This window comes from Tenrec ecaudatus, chromosome 11 (assembly GCF_050624435.1).
Source record: "Tenrec ecaudatus isolate mTenEca1 chromosome 11, mTenEca1.hap1, whole genome shotgun sequence".
Lineage (NCBI taxonomy): Eukaryota > Metazoa > Chordata > Mammalia > Afrosoricida > Tenrecidae > Tenrec > Tenrec ecaudatus.
In genome coordinates this window covers 108568984-108593552 of record NC_134540.1, presented here as the reverse complement: position 1 = coordinate 108593552, position 24569 = coordinate 108568984, and the positions used below count along the sequence as shown (strand labels likewise).

General features: G+C 41.8%; 1 protein-coding gene and 1 non-coding gene across 2 annotated transcripts in view; both read left to right on the top strand.

The window, feature by feature from the left end:
- LOC142461034 (guanylate cyclase soluble subunit beta-2-like) overlaps positions 1-24569 on the top strand; it is a 101052-nt gene that overhangs the window by 18940 nt on the left and 57543 nt on the right. The window contains exons 3-4 of the mRNA XM_075562698.1: positions 7252-7346; positions 22307-22467. Of these exons, the coding sequence (XP_075418813.1) occupies positions 7252-7346; positions 22307-22467 (256 nt within the window). The remainder of the gene's footprint in view (positions 1-7251; positions 7347-22306; positions 22468-24569) is intronic.
- On the top strand, positions 3853-3957 carry LOC142461944 (U6 spliceosomal RNA). Its single transcript, XR_012787107.1, has one exon. It is a non-coding gene; the product is annotated as a U6 spliceosomal RNA (small nuclear RNA).

Genomic DNA, 24569 nt, shown 5'->3' with positions numbered 1-24569 from the left:
TCCTAGTAATTGGTTCCTCCTTTCCACCTCACCTTCCCTCCACCCTCCCAGTATCACCACTCTCACCACTGGTCCTGAAGGGATCATCTGTCCTGGATTCCCTGTGTTTCCAGTTCCTATCTGTACCCATGTACATCCTCTGGTCTAGCCAGACTTGTAAGGTAGAATTGGGATGATGATAGTGGGTGGGGAGGAAGCATTTAGAAACTAGAGGAAAGTTGCGTGTTTCATCAGTGCTACCCTGTACCCTGACTGGATCATCTCCTCCCCACAACCCTTCTGTAAGGGGGTATCCATTTGCCTACAGTTAGGCTTTGGGTCTCTACTCTGCACTCACCCTCATTTACAATGTTATGATTTTTTTGTTCTTTGATGCCTGGTACCTCATCCCTTTGACACCTTGTGGTCACACAGGCTGTTGTGCTTCTTCCACTTGGGATTTGTTGCTTCTCAGATAGATGGCCGCTTGTTTACCTTCAAGCCTTTAAGAACCCAGATGCTATATCTTTTGATAGCCAGGCACCATCAGCTTTCTTCACCACATTTGCTTACGAACATGCTTTCAAATTTAATGGAATACAAATTTTAAATAATATTTTGTGACGATTTTTGTATCTCAGTTGGTTCTTTTGTAATGTCACCTATTTAATCACTTATTTATAAAATTTTCTTTTTCTCCTTTTTTAGGTTTGCCTATGGTTTACTAATTTTGTTCATCTTTCAAAGAACCAACTTACTGTCATATTAATTTTTCTATAGTTTTAAAATTTGTCGACTTAATTTCTGCACTAATCTATATAATTTCTTCTTATCTCTGAGGGATTGCTTTGCTGGTATTTTTCCAATTGTTGTAGTTAATTTGTTGGCTGTTTATTTTAGTTCTTTCTTTCTTTTTGATATGTGCATTTATTGCTATATACAGTTAAAGGACCAACTTATTGCCCTGTTCATTTTTCTTTCCTTCTTTTTCCCCCTGATTCCTTTAATTCTGCTCTTATTTTTATTTTATTTTTTTCTTCTGGGCTGATGGTTTATTTTGCCGCTCATGTTCTAGTTATTGGAGATGGAGAAATGTGTTGATCACGTTTTTTCCTTCTTTTTTAATGTGTACATTTATTGCTATAAATTTCCCTCTGCATACTACTTTAGCCACGTCTCAAAGGTGTTGGTATGTTGTATTTTAATTTTCATTTGTTTAAAGAAATTTAAAATTTTAATTTCTTACATCTTCAATTATCCAGCAGTTTTCAGGTAAGGTGTTGTTCAATGCCCTTGTATTTGATATTTCCCCTTGACCTTCCTATTGTTGATTTACAGTTTTATAGTGCTGTGAATATTCCAGTGTGCTGGAAAGGAGTGCATGCTGTGCTGCATGAAATGTTCTGTATATATCTAAGAGCTCAAGTCAATTGTGTTGTTTTATTCTTGTATATCTTTGTTCAGTTTCTTTCTATTTGCCCTTCCTTGAGAATGGGATATTGAAGTCTTCTACTATCATTGTAGTGTTGTCTATTTCTCTCTTCTGATCTATCAAGTTTGATTAATGTATTTCAAAGGTCTTTTATTGGATGCAATAATATTTATTATAGTTATGCCTTCTTGTTCAATCACCCCTTTGCTTTTTATGTAGTGTCCTTCTTTGTCTTTCTTAGTGGATTCTGCCTTGGAGTCTATTTTATCAGATATTAATATGCCACTTCAACGTTTTAAATCGATGTTAGCTTGATCTATTTCTTTTTATTCTTTGATTTCTAATCTAGCTTATCTTTGGGTCTACAGTGAGCTCCTTGTAAGCAGCATATTGACGGGTCCTGTTTTCTTACCTCAGGAGCGTTTGTGGTGTAGTGATGATGCATTGCGTTGGTAACCGCAAGGTTCACAGTTCAAAAGTACTAGCTGCTTCTCAGGAGAAAAATAGAGATTTCTACTTCTGTAAAGAATTAGAGTCTTAGAAACACACAAAGGCAATTCTACCTTGCATTATAGGGTTACTACACGTTTGCATAGACTCAATGGCAGTAATTTTGGGTTTGGTTTTCTTATCCATTCTGCTACTTTCTGCCTCTTGACGGATCTATTTAATCCATTTACATTTAGTGCCGTTATTGGTTGGTAAAAAACATTGCTGTAATTTTGATGTGTGTGTATTTTAGTGTTGTTGCTTTCTTTGTTCCTTATAACTTTCTGTGCTGAGTTCATTGTGCTGGTGTCTCGTTTATTCTTTGCTGTTGTTTTATTGTTTATGAGGTTTTTATGATTTTCCCTTTTTTATTTTTATGAGGTTTATCCATTTTCTAAGGTTTTCGTTTTATTTATAACTCTCTTCCCAAGTTTAGATTAGTCTATTAGCTCTTGAAATCTACTTGACTTCTCCTCCATTTGAATATTTTATATCTACATTATTTCCTCTATTCTTTAAAATTGTTTTCATTGTGAGGTGATAGCTCTACCTTTGTCTGCTGGATATATAAGAATCCCTACAGCATGTGGGGAAATTATGCCTGGCCAGGTGGAGCTAGAAAGTAGAAAAGGAGAAAATAAACAGAGACAAAGAGCACACAAACAAAAAACAGACAACACACACACACACACACACACACACACGGGGTGGGGGGTGGGGGCGGACAATAGAAAGAGGAGGAAGAAGAAGAAGAAACCCCAAGCCAGAACAAGAACTTACCAGTTCTTTATCAGTTTGAGTGTGCGCTTATCAAGACCATGGCCCTCAGCTCCTCAAACACAAAGGCCTGCATTCTGTAGCCTCGAAGCATGCTGTGCAGTTGCAGCCTCTGCCGATTTGGAGCCTGGTCCTGGCTTTTACATCACTACCTTGTATACTTATGCACTGTGGTTAATTGAGGCTTTGCCCTGTGACGCTCTCAATTTCTATTGGGGTGTGTGTGTGTGTGTGTGTGTGTGTGTGTGTTGGCTCCCCAGGAATGGTGGGATTAGAGGATGGATTTGCATTTCCTGTCAGCCAATAGTGATGAGGCTCTGTATTGTGTGGCTTCTTTTCAATCCCGTGCCCCAAGGCAGTTTGCTCCTAACTCCTCTGGTCTTCCTCCAGAGCAGCGGTTCTCAACCCATAGGTCGTGACGCTTTCACAGGGGTCGCCTAAGAACATTGGAAAGCACCTATTTCCGAAGGTCTTAGGAACTGAGACACCGCTCCTCTATCCGTCTCCAGGCGGGTCGGCCCACATGCAGATACGCCTACATTACGAGTACCCAGCATGAAGACTGCTACCCGTGCTACACCACGCAAGACAAAATTTCATTGATTTGTCATTAGAAACAAATAGTTCACAATATATCATGACATACTGTTTTGTGATTAATCACAATACTTTGATTATGTTCAATTTGTAACAATGAAAATACCTCCTGCCTATCAGATATTTACATGATGATTCATAGCACTGGCAAAATGACAGTGATGAAGTAGCAATGAAAATAATTTTATGGTGTGGGGGTCACACCACATGAGGAACTGTATGAAAGGGTCGTGTATGGGGTGTAGTTACTCTTTGAGCATGTGAATGTGGAGGTGAGGCACACCTCTATTACCAGAAGGTGTGGGGAATAGGGGGATATGCCACCTTACTCCTGGTGAGGGTGTCCTATGCCATGGATGGGACTGATTTGGGGGGAGGGGCTCTGGCACAGAAGTAGAAAATCTATGACCAGGTGGCAGTATTTATTTTTTTTGTCAGTCTTTCTTCAGAGACTCGAGGTTCCAGGTTTTTCTTCCACATCTGGTTTCTCACATCTTTGTAGAGGGTTTGCATATTGTGTCTGTCCAAACCACCATCTTGCCAGAGTCATCAGACATTATACTCTTAAAAATCAGTGAGGGTGCTCGCTTTGGCAACTCATAGACTAAAATTGGGAGATATGGAGATTAGCAGGGACCCTGCGCAAGGATGACACGCAAATTCCTGAAACGTTCCATATTTTTAAGAAGCCCTTTCAGAAGTTCTGAGCTGCCTGCCTCCCAGTGAAATAAAGTTACTTTTGGTCCCACTAATAAATAAATAGATAAATAAATAAATAGTGAGGACTCCAACGAGCTTTAGTTTAGGTATTGGCATTTACTGTGATAGAAATGAAAATGGATAACTTTTTAAATGCATATTTATTAGTTCATCTAAAAATGTCATTGATGAAACCCAATAACATAAATAACATGTTTTATGAAAGATAATAACAGTAACCAAACAAAAATTACTAATGAGAAGAGCGGCATTTGCTTTACATCTTTTCAGCTCACCTTCATGTCTGTCTTAATAGAGCACATCTGGGTTCTGTCTCCTGTAGTCTCTCTGCTGTGATATGTGGTTTGGGTGGAAAATATATATACTGAGAGATATGTAGTTGTAGGAGGAAGAAAGACTTTAATATTCTTTCTAGGTGACAATAGCCATACTGCACCAAAGCTCAATTAATGATGGTTTCTCTAAGGATTTCTTACATAGGTTAATCTGAAACCATAGCAATGACTTCATGTTATGAAAAGTTTCATGTTATGTTATAATTCATGTTATGTTACATTAAGATCATTTAGTCTGCATTACACATAGAAATGAATCTCTTGCCATCATTTTGTAACATCGTGTATTCATCATTTATAAACTATTATTCACAGTCATGCAGCTCTTCCAAATGTTGACAAGCTTCATTGTACAATATAAAAATCACATTTGTCGACAAATCTCAGAAAAGCCTTTAAATATTGCAAAGTGACTAAGTTCAAGGTGGCAGATGTAAGCTTTCCAAAATTCCAATTTTCACTTAAAAGCTTGGATTTTAGCGCTAGCAACAAACTCTGTCAGTTATTTTCCTTGAAGTGACAGACGGACTTTGTTCTTTTCTGAAGAAAATGTCTGCAAATTGCCCAAATTTAGGGATGCATCGTTCATTCATCAGTAGTTCTGATGGTCCATGACAAAGGGGGCTGGTGCAGCTCCACTCAGCCACGTTATCAATGATTGCTTTGTGCTGCTCAAGCACTGCACACACACCTCCCATGTTGTTACATCAGACATTCAAGGAAAGGTACTCAGGATAGAGGGTTAGTAAAATTGATCATTTTTACTGCTTCGCTGAAGAGAATCTGAAGTGAAACAGGCTTTTCTTCCATTTTCCCTGCAGGTTTGGGGCTGTTTAAGAATACTAGCCTACGTTGGTACCACTGCCTTTGTTTGTGCACCCTTACCAGTCATTCTGCCCCCCTTTGCTTATATGCTCTCAGCACAAATCCTCCCCAGTGAACATAGCAAGTGACAACCTAGTCATTATTGTTGACTTCATGAACTGCTGCAAATATCTCTAGAAAGCCTGCTGCCAGGTTGACCATACTTTGAGAAATGCACAATTAAGTGCCCCAGTCATTCTCAGTGGGGAAGGACAACACTCTGGGGGCTTGATGGGGAAGTAGGGAAGGTAAACATCAAAATCTCCTCATAAATAGTGACATAATCCAATGCTGTCATTGTTCAAGTGGAGAAAGCGGAGCACGTGAGATTTGTCCCAACTCATTCAGCTAGGTTGTGGTACAGTCAACATTGACAGCCAGGCCTTCTCACACATAGCTAGCATATAAGACTCTGTCAAGCTGTTTTGCTTCAACGTCAATCCATACCCTTGGCAATCCAATCCATGTGTGTCAGAGTAAAATTGAGTGCCATTGGGTTGTTGTTTGAAAAATAAGTAATATTTTGTGTATAAGGAACACTTACATAGTATTTTGGATTCCTACTCAACAATTTCTACACAAGTTATTCAATAGTGATATATAAACATTTTCATAATTTCTGTTCTGATTGTTCTGGTTCCGTTAATCTAATTTCCCTGCCACCTTACGTTCTCATTTTTGTTTAAAGTCATTGTTTTCCGTGTAGTCACATATAGATGACTTTTTTTTTAAGCTAAGAAGCATGTTTCTGGTTACTGGAAACAATCTAGAAGAAACTGGAAGACAATCAGTCTGAGAGTGTAGAGGTGAGTTAGTCTGGGTTGACTAGAGAAAAAATTTTTAGACATTCATATGTATATAAGAAAGAGCTTTATATACAAGAGCAAAGGAATATTGAGAAAACATCCCAGTCCAGTCCAGATCAAGTACATAAGTCTGATATTAGCCCATATGTCTGATACCAATTTATAAATTCCTCTTCAGATTGAGGAAACACATGTGATGTCGCTGAATGCAGGAAGATCATAGGCCAGTGGGTGGAAAGTTTTGTGGACCCAGTGGCAGTGGAAGCATCTTAGCACTGGCAAGGGTCTCCATGTGGCTCCTCCTGCTCCAGGGCTCTAGCACAGCTCCATGTGTTGGGTCCACAGGGATGCCTAGCAGGGAGTGTCTGAGTGCCCCACCTCCAGCCAGCTATTTATCTCCTTAACGGCTCCAAATGAGGTCATCAAGCTGTGACCTGATTGACAGGCTAAACTCCACCCCTTCACTCTTCAGTCTCAAATTGACAACAGTTTATGTGACTACCACAAGAGGGTAGGGAATTGGACAATGAAGAGCTTTTGTATCTCTCCCAATTCCAAGATTCTGTGATGTGTTCTGGGATAAGTGAAAATAGTACCTTCTCTCTCATCTTCAAAGGTGTGCTCTGTTTCCTCAGGCCTTTAAATACTCAGCATTTTCCTCTGCCCTGAATAGTCTTTGCCTCCACCATCTTCAGTTAAACACTCCTTTCTTGGGGGAATCTTTCCCTGCCAGCCGTACCCTGAATGGCTGTTGAGTTGCTAGTTGCAGTTACACAAGGCTTCTGACTCCTAGGTGCAGCGTCGTCACCAGGTTTGATTAGCTGCTGCCAGGCCAAGTGAAATACCCAAGCAGCTGCTCTCTTTGGTTCTGAGAATGAGACTCCATCACCACTCAGTTTCAAGTTCATGACTATGTATTAAGCTTTTACTGTGTGCCAAGCACAGTGCTGCTTGCTGTGGTGGGGAGAGGGGTAGTGGCATTGCTGTGCCCACTCTCAAGCTCAGGCTAGTGGGTGAGGCCTAAAATGATAAGCTGGGAGAATGCACAGGCTGTGGTGGGAATCTGGAGAAGGGAGCTCTTGGCACAAAAGGGCCTAGAGAATTCTTCTTGGAGGAGCCGACAATAGAACATTCCCATGTCTGACATTCCTTACAATCCAGAATCTTTGGTGTGTATTACAGCTTGCTGGGGGTCTCCCTGAGGGTAAGCTCCAGTTGGTAGATGTTCACTGCCCTTTGCTTTATCGTTCAGAGCTTCCGCAGAAGTACAAGATGCCTTCATGACATACACAGTGTATGATGATACGATCACCATTAAGCTGATCCAAGAAGCCTGCAAGTTTTTGGGTAAGTGTGAAACAGGCTCTCTCTCTTTTTTTTTTTTGCATGATCCTTAAATTTCTTGCACACTAAGGCTAAAGTGGGCGTCACTCTTAGTATCATCATCTGCACCACCACCATAATGGCTGACCTTGATAGGTGTTGTGATATCTTCAAAATGAGCCACCATAATTACCTCTCGTGGCAGTTGGCTCAAGCACTGAGAGTTTGTTCCCTAACATCAACAAGGTATACTTTGCAGGGTTCTAAGGTTCTTCCTCCCTATCTACTAGAACTTAGAAATGCTATTCAGTTCCAATTTTCATTGATGACCCCATGTGAATTAGAGTAGAACTATGTTCCAAAGTGGTTTAAAAAAATCATTCTCTTCGGAGCTCTTATGGATCTCCTAACTTTCCATAGTTCGATCCCATCAAGTAGTATTGTAAAATTGCTACCACAATCATTTTTTTCCTCTTTGAACTCCTTGATATCGGCTCCTCTTTGTCCCCTCCCTCTGCCACCATACCTCCCAGGAACCCTTATTCTTTAATTAATTTGTTTATTCTATAGTAGGTCTTATCCCCCAAATCCCACACAATCCAATATATCCATTCACAGAAAAATTCTGTTGTTCAGTCCCATTGGACGAGGTTATACAGTCGTCAATGCTGTCAGCTCCCATTCTCCCCTCCTGCCCTTCTTCCTGTACCCTCAGGGGACCATTACGCTTGCTACTCTTTTTGAAGAGTCGCCTATCTTGAATTTCATGTACTGAATGATCTCAAATGTACAAATGAACATACACAAGTCAAACATGATTAATGAGGTAAAACAAATAAAAACCACACTAGTAAAGAGCGAAACATCACCCTGGATTTATCATCCCTTCCCTGTGACCCTTCTGAGAGGGACTATCCAATTATATTTCTTTTTTTTCTAGTGGACAGTTCTTATTTATGATAAAATTGGATATCTTTATGTCATCCCCCCACCCCCAACCAAAAGGTTGTTTCGAGAGGGGCCTCTCTCAGGCCACCAATAGGAAGTACTGCATCCCCTTTCCCAAATTATTGAGCTTGCAAAGCACCTTAGATTAGTCATTACATGGTCAGATGCTTTTAAATCTCATTTCTGTTCCTGACTGATGTTTGGTTGGGGACATGTCGGTGTTGCTGTGTTTTACAATAAAACCGGGATGATACTGGTGCTTTTTAAACTATAATCAAATGATCAAATGACAGGAGTGAGATTCATTCACTGGGAGAGAAGCAGTGCGTGCACTAGACAGTCCTTTGCGTAACGGGATCTAGACAGCCTTCCTCAAAGCAGAAAGCGGTTACCACGTGAGGCAATCTTCAGCCAGCTTCTGGCCCTTCATCTTGTGATGCAGTACGGCCGCCTCGCCAGAGGGCCCATCCCCGCACAGGAAGGTGATGCAGCGCTTGGTCAAGCAGTTCAGACTCTGCTTTACGCAGCCAGGTGCCATCTGTAGGTAGCAGGGTCCCTGAACACATCATGGAGATAGATGTAAGTACAGCCAGAAATACCTGACTAGCCAGTGTAACTAGTCATCCCGAGGATCTGCCGACTTTAGGCCTTTCTCCATTTGTGGAAGAAGGTCTCGGATCTTATGGTTCAAGCCTTGCGAGAACTCAGGGGTTAGCCTCCCGGCAGAATCGAAGAAGCCTTCTGCCAGGGATTTATTATAATCGGCATGAGGGTTCAGGAAGGCCCTTTGAGACATGATGCGGGAAGCGATGTAGCACTCCAGCTCCAGGCAGCTCACCCCACCACCTAACAAGTATCTTACAGGTGGGTTTTGAGTCTCCACTGCATCCATGCCCCTTCACATCTATCTGGTTGCTAGATTTTGAACTTCATATACCTCTTCCCATTGACATATATTATAACTTTTATTTTCAATTGAAAAAAAAAAACTTAAGTAGATCACGAGGCCTTTCTTCTAAGGAGCCTCTGTGAGCGGATTCAAATAGCTGAGCATGTTAACCATTTTCACTTATCCAAAAACTCCTAAAATGCTATTTTCTAGTTTGGGCCCTGCTGATTCTGACTCAGGGAAATTCCATGTAGAGGCTCAATGGAAATGGCCCCACTTACTGCGCATGCATTGTTGGGATGATTTATTCTGGCAATATATCATTCTATCACTTTGCTCATTCTCCAGGTGCTGAGGGGAGTAAGTACAAGGTAAATAGTATTTTAGCTCTGCCTCTTACTGTCTAGTGACCCGGGTAGGACAAGTTATTTTAACAAGTATAGTTGTGATATGGAAAGATTCTTTGGGCAAAATATTGAAGACAGAAGAAATACAGAGAGTTTCAAACAGAATTTGTTGACACTCAGCCATTTCAAGGGATATCATGTGATCAAGAAACAATCATGCTAAAGTCTAAGTTGCACTGAACACATTGGTGGAAAACAAGACCTTTGGAATCGAGGGAATATCAGTCGACCTGTTTCAACAAACTAATGCAACGCTGAAAGAAATCTGGATGGCCTTGTCAGCAGATTGGAAGACACCTATCTGTATTTATGTTCACTTCAACAGAATGCGGAAACTTTTGAGCAGTAGTATAAATATCACATGAAAGTATATTTTTTACTAAAGATAATTAAAATGGTTGTATCAATAGGAATTGCCAGAAATTCAAGCTAGATTCAGAAGAGGACATGGAATGAGAGCTATCATTGCTGATGTTAGATGGATCCTGCCTGAAAGCAAAGAATACCAGAAAGATGTGTCTACTTGTGCTTTATTAAACAGAAAAAGGCATTTGACTGGTGAATTATGACAAATTATGGTCACTATTGTGAAGATTGCAATGGCAGAACACTTAATTGTGCTCATGTGGGATATATAAAGAGATCCAGAGGCAATCATTTGAGAAGACCAAGGGAATGCTGTGTGCGCCAGGGGGTTGAGCTGGTTTTCTTAGTGCCTTTGAGATGCATTAGAAGAAAAGCCCAGTGATCTTCTTCTGAAAATCCAGCTGCCAGAAACTGTATGGATCAAAACGATCTGATTCTTGTGTGAATGGCATCACCCTGAGTGGGTGGATGACTAGAAGTGGTTGATCATGAAGTGGCCCCAGAATAGTGACCTGCTATCCTCAGATGCACCTTGTAAAGTGGTTTCAAGTTTGAGCTGCGTCCAAGCACCACAGTAGCCAATCAGCAAGAAATATTGGAGCAACTAGCTAACTCTAAACCTTCAAGGATAGGTAGCTTCTCCATTATGGTACAGTGACATGTAACATACCTGTGTGTCTGAAATGTGATAAGCTAATTTTCCTTCCTTCTGAATGTCAAACTCTTTGATTAAACAATATAGGTCCACCCTCAAAACAAGAACACTTTGTTCTATTAATCTGGCATTCCATGAGGTCTACCTTCCAGACATGGTCGCTGAAGACTGCATAAGCAAATGTGGTGAAGAAAGCTGATGGTGCCCAGCTATCAAAATATAGCATCTGGGGTATTAAAGGCTTGAAGAAAAAAAAAATAGCCATCTAGCTGAGAAGTAACAAAGCCTACATGGAAGAAGCACACCAGCCTGTGTGATCATGAGGTGCCAAACAGATCAGGTACCAGGCATCAAAGACCCAGAACAAAAAATCATATCATTGTGAATGAGGGGGAAGGTGCAGTAGAGACCCAAAGCCCATCTGTAGGCAATTGGACATCCTCACAGAAGGGTCACAAGAAATAGATGAGCCAGTCAGGGTGCAGTATAGCACAGATTAACCATACAACTTTCCTCTAGTTTTTAATGATTCCTCCCCACACTATGATGATCCCAATTCTACTTTACAAGTCTGGCTAGACCAGAGCATGTACACTGGTACAGATAAGAGCTGGAAACACAGGGAATCCAGGACAGATAAACCCCTCGGGACCAATATTGATAGTAGTGATACCAGAAGGGTAAGGGTAAGGTTAGGGGAGAAAGGGGAACTGATCACAATGATCTACATATAACCCCCCTCCCAGGGGGATGGACAACAGAAAAGTGGGTGAAGGAAAACATTGGTCAGTGTAAGGCATAAAAAAAATTATAAATTATCAAGGGTTCATGAGGCAGGGAGGGTGGGGGAGGGATGGGGAAAATTAGAAGCTGATACCAAGTGCTCAGGTAGAAAGAAAATGTTTTGAAAATGATGATGGCAACAAATGTACAAATGTGCTTGACATGATGTACGTATGGATGGATTGTAATAAGAGTTGTATCAGCTCCCAATAAAATGATTTTTTTAAGTGTAGGTCCAGCTTTACTTCCATGTCCCTGGATCTGATCAAAAGAGGGCTTTTCCATGGTTATTATAAGAACCCTGGTATAGTGGTTAAGAGCTGGACTGTGGGTTGACAGTTCAAAACCACCAGAAGCTCCAAGGGAAAAAGACTGGTCTTTTTACTCCAGTGAACAGTTACAGTCTTGGAAACCTACAGGGGGCTGGTTAGAGACATCATTGACCCAATGACAGCGAGTCCTTCTTGTTATTGGAAGTTCAGCCACTTCTGCACTTGTGTTCTTTGAAGTATGCAGATAACTTTCCAGGCATCTGTATGTAGCAGAGAGTCAGAGGCCCAGGGGCAGGGGGAAGGAATGGACAGGGGTGCTTTGCATCTTTGGGAACTGAGTCTGTGCAGGATGACGTTTCTCTCCAATCACAGGCCATCATACAATCCCCTGCCAACTACACTAGCTGCCTCCCTTGCCTCCTGAAACCCCTCTGTCCCATTCTGGAGCCATAGTGCCAAGCAGGAGCTGTCAGGTCTGGCCAGAATGCAATGCAGAAAGATGAAGCAAGAGTTAGGAATGTAGGCTACCTACTGAATATTAAAAAAACTTTCAACCACTCTTGGTTATCCGAGTCTGCCTCCAGAGACAGATCTATGGAAAATGGCACCTGAGATAGTTAAAGTTTATTGCGCCAACCTGACCAATAAACACATGTGGGGTTAATTGAAGGTTAGAGGGATAAATGGCTCAGTGAGCCTCACTTTCTAGTTCTCAGGTCTCTTGCTTTCTGATGGTTGGACCAGGGTGCAGCTGCCTTAGCCAGTTCTCTGCTTTAGCTTTCAAGGCTCACTTCCTGCAAGATCCCTGAGGAGAAGCCACATGGACCTACCCAAATGCAGCCCTGGGTGCTAGAGCAGATGTGTGGAGACCCCTGCCAGGACTGAGATGCTTACACATTCACTGATTCAGCTTTCCTCTTGCAGTCAGCATCATTGAGTATGTTTTGTGAGATGGAGGAGGACTTTGTAGATTGGTGTTGGACATATGGGTTAATGTTGGACTTGTGGGCTGGGATGGTTTCTTGATGCACACTTAACCTTTATATAAAACTCTCTCTTATACATGAGTTTTGGTGGATTTGTTTCTCTAAAGTTCCCACAGACTAACACAGCACCTGTGGCAATCCGTTTTAAATTGCTGAATGATTCTCCTAGCTGGTAATAGAGGTGGTGGTGGTGAATAGACACTGCTCATTGGCAACCCCTCAAATGATGCCAGGGCATGTGTCATATCAGCTATGCCTCAGGTACCCCTTTGCCTGCTTCTTGTTAGAAGTGAGACCTGAACTAAGGCTCAGACGGGGTGTTACTTCTTTGCCACCTTCAATCTGGACCCGGTAGCCAAGAGAACCAGCGTCCTTCTCCATGCCTCCACTTTGACCATTGGAGGGGAAGACACAGATCGTGGCCGAAGGATCTCAGTGTAGGGCTCCTCATGGTCAGTGTTGGACATCAGTGTCTCCCAGAAAGGCACCCCAGAGTCTCTAGGGACGAGCTGGGTCAGGGACTGAGGAGCATCATGGCACTTGCAAACCCAGGCCAGTCCTGGACCGCCTGTTTGGAGCATTTGAGGACTCCTTTGTCTTCCCCACAGCAGATGTCATGGGTCGTGTCTGTGGAGCAGGGCTAAGGAAAAAGAAGATGAGTCAGGATTTTTACCCAGGAAGTCTCATCTTGAGTGGGTCTCCTTACAATCCTCTCCTTCCTATCATTGAGCTGGGAGACTTGGGTTCTAGACTTCTCTTTGCTACAGTAATACTTCTCAGCCTTCTAAAAAGATGTTGTGCTTTTTTTACAAATAGATTTTTTAGAATGTTAAAACACACCGTTATGATATTAAATATATTGTTTTCAAACTGCATGAGCATCCCTTCCCTGAATCTGATAAGCTCTATCCCGTACCCATTACTGAGACTTGCTTGTCTTCAGCTGACCATCCTATCGGGCATCCTCTGGGGGAAGCAGGTATGTGGTTGCCTTCTTTCCACTGGCTAAATAGTAGGAGCATCAAATTCCTTTCTCTCCACAGGCAGTATCAATGATTAAGTGGGAATTCCATTCCGGTAGTTGACCATTTAATTTTGGCCTATTAAAACCTGAGGTTTTAACAGAACATAGAAAACAAGAGAGCCAAAAAGCTTAAGAAAAGTGGCAAAATTCAACTCTACTTCAGTGTCTTCTTGGTTTTATTTCAGGAGGATATAGAGGATCTATCATGAGCTGTGAAATTACCTCGTTGCTAGCTTTCTACCAATGGGTGTCTTACCCTTGAATGTTTATGAGGGCTGCAATCAGCTGTCACACCAGCTGTGTAATCGAGCCCAGGAGTGTCATTTCACCAAGTGTTGATCTTTTCCTAAAAAATAAAAAATGCCTACGTTTCCAAGTCAGATAGCAAACACAAGACCCTTATCACCATGTGTAGCACCCAGCAGGGGCTCACCTGAATCTCAAGGGGAGACAGGGGCACTGTTGTCTCTTAAGAGTTGACACAAACATATCCAAGGCTGTGTTACCGAATAATGTTTAGAACCCTCTGAGGAGAAGTCAGCAAACTGCAGCCCACAGGATAAGTCTGGCCCTTTGCCTGATTTTGTAAATAAAGTTTTATTGAAACAAGTCATGCCCATTCATTCAAATCCATCTATGACTGCTTTTGTGCTATGGTGACAGTGTTGGGTGTTTGCTGCTTGCAAAGCTGAAACTATTTATCAACCATCCTTCATGGAAAAAGTTCATGCTCTGGAGAATGAATATTTAACACATTTCCGCCCAAAATTTAACTATTCATTTTACGTAAGAACTCTAATAAGTTCCAGGCCTTGTTATGTATGTCCATCGCCACTCCTAGTTCCCCTTTTTGTAGATGTGTGTGATCATAAATGTTGAATGGTGTGGCAGCACTTACCGCAGAGAACACCCTAGTGCATTCACATTCTCGAATCATCCAGCTCATTGAGAGGCAGCAACAGGTTCAGAGAACAATGTGTAGAATAAAAACATTGCCTGTCTGCAGGTAGCTCTGGTTTCTGTCTAGTTTGGGAAGGCAGGGAGCTTCTTTCTTTAAAACACACGAGGCGTTTTTCTTTCTGTTTATCTCAGTGGTATCTTTTGGCCTGTACCGAAAGAATACATAAGTATAACCCAGTGTCGTCGACTCTACTGTGACTCAGAGCAACCTCTATGGGTTTCTGAGGCTATAAATCTTTATGGGGAACAGACCCTCCTTCAGAGCAGCTGGTGGGTTTGAACCACTGACCTTGCAGTTAACCGTGCAACACTTTACAGCACCTCCAGAGCCATTTTTCAAATAAAAAATTGGGGTGTAAAATCAGGAAAGCTCTTGCATGGGGTTTGGAATAAAGACTTTTATGAAAAAATGTGGCTGCATATGTAGCTCCCCTGAATCAGAGAGGGGTAAAGTGAGATCAACTCCTCAATCAGATAAGAAAGAAAAAAAATTCCACTGACAACTAGGCAGTGTATCGCCTTCCAAGCAGACTCCAGAACAGGTTCACTAACTTCAAGCCACCCTCGGTACTTTTCCAGACCATTCTGCCACTGCATAGCTCTGTGTTTTCTAATCCACATAACTCAGGATGGGACCAGATGGCAGGTTGAACATTGCTTAAGGAATTATTCTGTAAATGAGCAAGTGACCACTTAGCATAGAAGTGGGTTATTAGGGATCTGATGTGACAAATTTCAAACACACAACAGCCATTTGGCCCAGCTGTCAGTGCAGACTCTGCTACCTATGAAGCCAATAGTGACACATGGTTCAACAGTTAACTGTGAGCAAATGCCAGAATGGACACAGAGACATACAAACTGGGAAGACAGATGTTTCAAACCAGAAGCGAGGAGAAAGGTTCAAAGAAAGAATCCACATAGTTGAGACGCTGATTCAGAAAGGCAGCCTCAAGAGCTGTGAGAAAATAAGATTCTGTTCTTTGCAGTCATTCTGTGGTGCTTCTGTCAAGGCTACACCAGGTAGCAAAGGCAAAATAAAACCAAACCCACTTCCATAGTGCTCCTACAGAGTGTTTTTGAGATGAAAAATCTTTACAGGAACAGAGTCTCGCCTTCCTTCATCAGGGAAGCTGGTGGTTTTGAACTCCCAGCCTTGCTGATAGCAGTCAGGCTGTCGAACCCACGGCTGCCTCGGGCGATACGTGCAACGTAGCTCCTTTCCTCCCGACTCTCTTCTCTCCACCGTTTCCAATGGCTCCCACTCTTCCTCCCGGGTTACTGTTAGGAGATTTCTCTGTGTCAAGGTTTGATGGGAAGCGGATCCCTTATTAAGCAGGCTTAAGCAAAGTAGCTTCATCCCTGCAAAGGACCTGCCCCCAACTTACCTTATTTTATTTCTCAGCTTATTTTCCCTCTGCCGTTGTGTGCTGCCATGTCAAGTCCAATTCAGTGAAACGACGTGGGCCTTTTTACCCTTAACACAATCTACACATTTATCCAGTGTGTCAAGCACATTTTCACATAAGCTGCCATCATCATTTTCAAAGCATTCTCTTCCCACTTGAGCCCGTGATATCAGCTCCCCATTTCTTCCCCCACCCTCCCCCACCCACTCTCCCTCACGAACCATTGATAAGTTTTAGATTATTATTTTCATATCTTACATCGCCCTCCATTGCCCCTCTCCCGCTTTTCCATTGCTCATCCTCCTCAAACCTCATTTTTGTGATGGCCAGTTGAAGAGTACAGCTTGTAGCTGTGTAATTTTGTTTCCTGCTCAGGAAAAATGCCGCAGAAACTGTTGTGATGTTGAGCACAGCTTACAAGGACAGCACTAAGGGGAAAACTCAAGTGGTGTTTTCATTGAGAGTGGTTTTTCACTTCAAAAGTGATGAAATGTCAATTGATGACCACTCTTCTTCTGGACATCCATCAACTTTCCGAATGGATGAAAATGTCAACTCGCAGTGCATTTGGAGTTCGTTCAAACAGGTCAGACTGTTAATCAAGCTTTCTATTCAGAGGTTCTGAAAAAAAATAGCGTACCAGTGTGTGGCAGAAAAGGCCTGATTTGTGGCAGATGGGAGACTGGTTTTGCCACCAAGAGAGTGCACCTGCTCACACAGTCATCTTAGTGCGCCAGTTTTTAGAGAAAAAAACCCAGCATGCTGCTCTTGCCCCACACACCTGACCTCTCTCTGTATGACTTCTTTTTGTTTCTGCGAATGAAGAAGCAATGAAGAGGGACATAAAAGGACAACGATTTGATGATATAGAAGAGGTGAGGAAAAAACCGAAGAGGTGTAGTCAGCCATCCAAACAAATGAGTTGGAAAATGTTTCCAAGAATAGAATCATAGATTTGACAAATGTATTACGTGTAATGGAAAGTACTTTGAAGGTGATAAGCTTGCTTTTTTCCCCCTTTTTGATAAGGCTGTTTTGTAAAAAAAATTAAATTTAAATTACATACTTTGGAAAAAAACTCCCTTTTTTTGGTATATATATATATATATATATATATATATATATATATATTCCCTTGGACTTGTTTCTCGAGTCAACCTGGCATCACCATGCTCAAGGTCTCTCTGCCCTAGTGGCTGGCTTTAGAAGGAGTCATCTTTCCCTCTGCCCTGGATAATCTGCTTTCTCTCTTTGCAACCAATAGTGTCTCATCAAAAAGTAAACATTTACTAGAGATGAAGAAGAGTAAAGCTTTTTAAGACAGAAAGTTTGAGTTCGGCCACCTTTCCAATTACAGAATCACACCACTCACTCCTGGGAAGCCAGTTACTGATGCCTTGTGTCAGCTCATTTCCTGCCAACAAGAGATCTTTTATCTTAAGAGGATTAAAAATAAGAACACTCTTTTAGTAGCATTTTCACCCACACACCAAAGTAGAGAGAATTGCTGAATGCTGAAGTCCATGTACTTTGACCCAGCTTCAATAATTATCAGTATATTGCCAATTTTGTTTCAGTTATTTGCTAGCTATTTTTCTTTTTTTTGCTGGAATGTCTTATAGCAAGTCTCCCGCTTCCTATTATCTTGCCCAAGAACATCTCAGGATGAGTTTCTAAGAAGGTGAAGACATTTCATGTGTTTATTCAAAATGAACCTGTTTGTAACTCCAAGTCCATTTCTATTTGACTCTCTCTCCTTTTTTTTAGTCACTCAGATCCCTGTTTCATTTTGAGGAATAAGGAATCTGCAGGGATTTTTTTGTTTCTAAAGAAACACACTGTGTGTGTATATATATATACACACACACACACACACACACACACACACAGAGCCCAACTCAAGAAATGAAACCAACAATAATGTCCTGTTCTACCCTCCATACACGTGGTTCTCTTTCTTTCTTTCTGCCTCCTCCTCTCCTTCCTCCCTCTTGCCTCAATATCCTGTCCCACCCTGTCCTTGTCCTCGCCCCCAGCCCTGGCCTTCTTGGAGTCATTAAAGGCTTGTCTTTTGGTGTATAAACCATGTTTCTTGTTCTTTGTTTTTCCTTACTGTACTGGTTTTATTAAATATTTATAAAAGGAAGGCATTTTAAAACTCCATCATAGTGCCCTAACTACACCTCACACATTTGATAACAGCCCCAGGGCTAATGTGCCAGCTGCAGCTCAGCCTGCCAAGGAAAAGGTAGTTTTATGATCTTATAGACTTTCTTAGGGCTGTCAGCAATAGGTTTTTTTGAACTTTTTATTTTGACATAATCTCAAAGTCACAGAAATTTTGTGAGAGAGACACCAAGAATTCCTATTTATTGTTCCCACGTGTTAATATTTTGCGATGGTTGCTCTATCTTTCTATCTATATCTTTAATTTGTTGAATCATTAGTAAGTTGCCAACATGATGCTTTTGCTTCTTATCCCCCCAATCCTTTTGGTATAATAACCATGCAATTAACTATCAAACTCAGGAAGTGACATATTGGTAGGTATAGTATTACCATAGTTAGCATTTTTGTTGTTCATTATTGTCAAGTCAGCTCCAACTCATGTTAACACCACGGGCGACCATCCTGTGTCATGGCCATGGTCACTGGCATGCTTCCGGCCATTGTCACAGCTCTTTGTATTTTGAGTGCTTCCCATTCCTAAGGAGCCTATTTCCAGGACCAAATCAGAGACAATATTCTGTTATGATCCAAGGGTTTTCATTGCCTACTTTTCTGAACCAGATTCCCAGACCTCTTTTTCTAGTCTAGGAGGCCTGGTGGTGTAGTGGTTAAAGGATGGGCTGCTGTCTGAAAGGTCAGCAGTTCGAAATCACTAGCTGCTCCAAGGGAGACAGGTGGAGCTTTCTACTCCCATAAAGAGTTAATCTTGGAAACTCACAGGCACAGTTCTACCTTGTTCTGTAGAGTTGCTATGGGTCCGGATCAACTAGATAGTGGTGAGTTTCCTAGTCTGCTTTACTCTGGAAGCTCCACTGAAACCTCTCCACCACAGGTTTCCATAGGTGATCCTGCTGCCACTTGAAATATCCGTGGAATCGCTTCCAGCATCAGAGCAACATGTAAGCAACCACAGTCTGACAAACTGACAGGTTGATAGCGAATAGGCCGATACAGTTAGTGCTATCTGATCTACAGACCTTATTAAGGTTTTCCCCAATTGTCCCAATTATGTTCCCTTCAGAACAAAAAGTCCCAGATCATCTCGGCTGTCATTGCCTCACATATCTTCTTTCATTTGGACTGGTTCCTAAGTCTCTGTTTGTGTTTTAGAACATTAATAGCTTTGGAAAGTACTGGCAAGTCATTTTGTAGACTGTCCCTCAGGTCAGAATTGTTGGTTCTTTTTCACAATCAGATTCTCATTGTTTTCCTGGCAGGGGTATCATAGAAGTGATGCTTTGTCTTCTGTTTATCATTCCAGGAGGCACACCATGTTAGTTTGTCCCATTACTGGTCATGTTAACTCTGACCATGTGGTTCCAGTGGTGTTGGCCAAGTTTCTCCAGAGTCTAGTTCCAAAACAGTATCTGGCGATGGAGAAGATACTTTCAGACTTTGTAAATGTTTCTACTCCTTTTCAAATCCCCCATACCCTAGCTTGGAATGCATCGATGATTCTGGTAGTCGAGGGTGATTTTCTAAGTCCACTATTTCTTTCATGTGTTTGAGACAGTTTAAGTTCTATTATAAGGAAGAATTCCCCACTCGGTCCCTTTGATTTGAGAGCCTCTTGCTGTGGATTCAAGATGGTCTTCATTTCCTAGAGCTGCCACCACAGGAACACCAAAGGGTGTGGTTTTGAAGAACAGAAAAGTGTTCTCTCACATTTCTGGAAGCTAGCACACTGAATCAGTGTGCTATGTTGATTTCTTCTGATATTCTTTCTCCTAGATTCCGGTGTCTGATGGAAATCCTTGGAGTTCCTTGGAATCTGTCTTTCACTGTGTTGTGTGTGTGTAGATTGGTTTTCTTTAAAACCAGATTTCTTAGCATTTCATCCAACTCAATAGGTGTAATCATATCAAGAAGAGTATGAAAACCATTACCACACTCAATTTTAAAACATGTTCTTCCTTGTTCTCGTTGTTATTCATGTCATTATTATTTTAATCTTTAATTGTGGCAAAAATATACAAAACAAAACATTGTCCAATTCGACAACTTTTATATGTATAATTCGCCCACTGATTATACTCTTTATGTTCCTCAACCATTATTGATATCCTTTTTCAAATTATTTTACCGCCATTAACATAAACTCAATGCCTTCTAGGCAAAAATTCTTCCTCCTTCACCCATGAAAACCATTGGTCAAGTTTGGTTTCTTTCTCTGTTTCATTCTTTTTTTTTTCTTTCTTCCTTTCTTTCTTTTAGTGGCTTAAATATTTATTGTAAGATGTGTTAGTTTAGGATCAAGACTTGGAAAGAAAGACCTAATGAATTGGTGATGGGTAGCCTAGGAGACAGAAATTTGAAGGCTAGGTGGTGGTGGAGTGAGAGACAATGTGAAGGAGCCCAGGAAGATAGAGAATTTTTAGAAATTGATTGTGGTATTAATTGTACAGTCTGCTTGATGTGACTGAACTATGGAATGGTGGGATAGATGTATTAACTCCCAATTAAAATTATTTTAAAAAGAAAGAAAAGACAAAGGCAGAAGACTTGTAAGACCCAGAGAAATTAGACAGTTCTGTTGAGTTCTAGCTCATATAGCATTCATGATATAACTATCATAGCATTTGAACCCAAATCTCCCTTTCTGTAACTTCTACCTATGGATTCTGGGCATTCTATTCTAGATTCAAGTTTGGTTTCTTTTAGAAGTTTAAATCACTTTAAAGGGGTTTCCTATATGTTTTAGACACGATTCTCTAAAGAAACAAAACTAAGACACTTATGATCATATAGATAGATAGATGATAGATAGATAGATAGATAGATAGATAGATAGATAGGTAGATAGGTATATAGGTAGATAGATAGAGCCCGAGGGAATCTAGCAGCTAATTAGTCCACACAGCAGTACAGAGGGTTCATCTCAACTCACTTCCATGAAACAGTTAATATACTTGAAGTCCTTCAACTCAAAGGGGCTGCTGGGTCCAAGGTCAAGGAAGCAGACAGCTGAGTCTTCCCCAGGGCAATGCAATCTCTCCATACATCACCTCTCTTATGTGTACTACATAAGAACCACGTAGAAAGAGGAGACCTCACATTGGCTGTGGTCACTCCTTCAAGACCACTAGCCCTCCTGGTTGCCCTCTCTCCTATGCCAATGATGAGAGCCAATGAGCAACCCCTTCCTGCTCTGTGGGACCTAGTGAAAGTCACAAAGGGGATCTCACCTTAGAGCTCTCATTGGCTGGGGAGATGATTATACAAAGACGTACCTTTCTAGGATTTGACAAGGATCGAGTATAATCATGCCACCCAATGAATGCTTCTGGGACTCAAACAAAGATTCTAAAACACATTCGCTGCCCTCCTGTAAGGCAAACGGTCGCATACTGTCTGTGTATTTCAACAGTGCCACTAACCCTCACTGATTCTGCAAATCTTCCAGCAAGTCTTTATCAAGCTTTTACCCTATGTCTAGGAACCCTGATAAGCTCTGTCGGGCATTAGTAGTTCAAACCCACTTGCTACTCTCAGGAAAAAGACGAGGCTGTTTGCTCCTACAGAGATTTAAAGGCTTACAACTCTGAGTCAGAAGTGACTCAGTGGCAGTGCTTTTTTTGGGGGGGGGTGTACTCTGTATCTAGCACAGAAAATGTACAGGATGGAGCCACTGATTTACGAACAGCCAAGAAAAAGAGAAAAACACAACACTTAAAGCTCTCTGTTGTCTGGGAGGCTCATTAGGCATCTTTACGAATGATGTAACGGGGACGCTGCTGCTGAAGGGGAGTGGAGTCTGGAAGAGTGAAGGGAGACGGGGAAAGTCATTTCAGGCATTGGGTATTCTCTTTGGGTAAACGAGTAAATTATAACATTGTAAGAGTTGTTTTCCATTCTTCTCTGCGGGAGACTTTTTGTTCTGATTCGAAGCTGTTGTATTTAAAGCCTCTGGGGGTGGTTAGGGGAAAAGCCCTAGTCGTGCAGTTGCCAGCAATTAAAAGCCCTCTGAAGCACAGTCTGGTCTGACACGTGGGGCCGAGATGAGTCAGAATGGATTCACCCGTAACTGCTTACCTGGTTGTATTTCGGATTCCACAGATGTCTCCATGGAAGCCGTTCTGAAACTCTTTGGAGGATATTTCTTTAAGTTCTGTAAGATGTCTGGCTATGACAGGATGCTGCGGACACTGGGGGGAAATCTTGAGGAGTTTATTGAAAACCTGGACGCCCTCCACAGTTACCTTGCACTGTCTTATCGGGTAAGGAAGCTGGGTATCTTCTTCAGGGAAAATTTGCAGCAAGCGAACGCCAGCGGTGAGAACAGAGGTGGCCCAGGTGAGCATGCTCACTTCGATTCCCAGCCAGTGTGCTTCATACACAGCCGTCACCTGTCTGTGGAACGGCGCATGCTATTATGATGCCGTGGCACCTCCGGGCTAGGATCGACTAGGAAGAAAGGATCCCAGGTCCTGCTGTGCTTCTAAAAACCAATCAACGGGACCCCGCGGGTCACAACTGTACAATTTTATTGTGGTAATCGGTCACCATAAGTTGGAGGCCAACTTGGCTAACAAGTGCCCACAGAAGTTGTGGACTTCACTTATCCTCCGTAACAGAGTTTTAGCTGCAAAAGCATGTGCCCATCTGCTGCCAAATCCTTGGCATACTTTACCAGTGAGCTGAATATTCATGTGGGGAAATGAATAGTAAATAAATATCTGTGGGTCACTTGTATAAACTAGACAGCAAAAATCTAAGGCCACCTGGAGAGGCCCAGCCTCGTGATGGATGATGGCGTGTTCTGATAGGGACTGGTTTGAAGCTGGACCGAAATGTCTGGCTTGATCACAACGGAAACAAAGGTGAAATACAGTCGGGTTTCTGTAGAAATTACTCTCTTTTGGGTTTCATGGGCTGAATGGAGCTGATAAATAGCTAAAGCAGCCAGATTCGTGTTATTCGTGAATAACATGACTTGACAGGCTTGACAGGGCCAAGAGCTGGAATCGAAACCCAAGCAACTCCGATTAACCCACGGGGGTTACTGACTGAGGTGTCAGGAAACTAATTTCCCAATTGGGATATGTCTTTCCGAAGTTCATTCCTTGGTTTTCATGTTTTTAGAGATCAGGTTTTAGCAATCAAATGCCAAAGTTCCTTATTCTTGTTTTAAAAATGCTTTATTGAAAAGGTGAAGTGGAATTTACACAGATCATAATAATGGTTATGTTTCTTTTTAGAGTGCTTTGTAGCTTGCCAAGATTTTTACAATATCATTTGTATACTTGACTGTCATAACCATCCTGAAAAGGTGGTCAGAAGGCTAAAATGAGATCATGCCTATTAAAATAACTCAGCAGTCAATACACACCCTAAAGATAAAAACTATTACTCTCTCCTTTTTTTCAGATTGAGTTTTGGCAACTTAAGTGACTCGGAGCAGACTGAATAGCTGGGTGTGTTCTGTAATGATGATAATGATATTATTATTTGAACTTTTCAGGCATAGAGTGAGTAGAAAAAGCCTTCGCCACTGGTCAGATAGGTTTGTCTTAACAGCTCTGAACTGAATAACTACGTGAACTGGGCAAGTTCTTTGCCGTCTTAGAACCTCAATTACTAAATGCGTTTACTTAATAGTCATTGACTAACAGTGTAAAATACTTTGTTGAAGCAATAGACACACACAGAGGCTAACACACTCGAGAAACAAATCCTGCTTCATCACGATGGGTGGATTAAAAGAGAGCCCGTGAGAGGGTCCTAAGCGAGGAGATGGTCCACGAAGACGCACCCACAAATCACACTACCTTTCCTCCCTCCTTTTCCTTTCTCTTCAGTTCGACCAGGTTTTTAACTGTGATCATGCATGTGGCAACTTCTTTTCACTTCCTCTCACAGTCTCCTTTCGTTGCGAAGACACTTCAATTAGAACATCAAGAACTAGAGTGAAGTCTCGTCAACAATCTGTCGTATTTTTAAATACCTCATGTGCTTCATCAATTTACTTAGTATTGTACACCACAGGTATGGAGAAGATACAGATGTCCTTCCACTCATTCATTAAATCGATAAGTATTCGTGGAGTGGCTTTCACGGTCCAAACATTGCTCTCAATGTGTTACTGTCAACTTTGTGAGGAAGAGTGACATGAATTGAACTTCTCAAGTCCCAAGTCCTATGTTTTGCTTCCCACCTGCTGCCTCTCCTGAGGGTGTTTTCAATGACACACTCATGAGCTCAGTGATTTCATTTTCACTGTGTATAATTTTAAGGGCCCCTGTGGCCCAGTGGATTAAGTGCTGGACTGCTAACTGCAGAGTCAGCGATTCAAACCCACTAGCTAGCTCTTCTCAGAGGA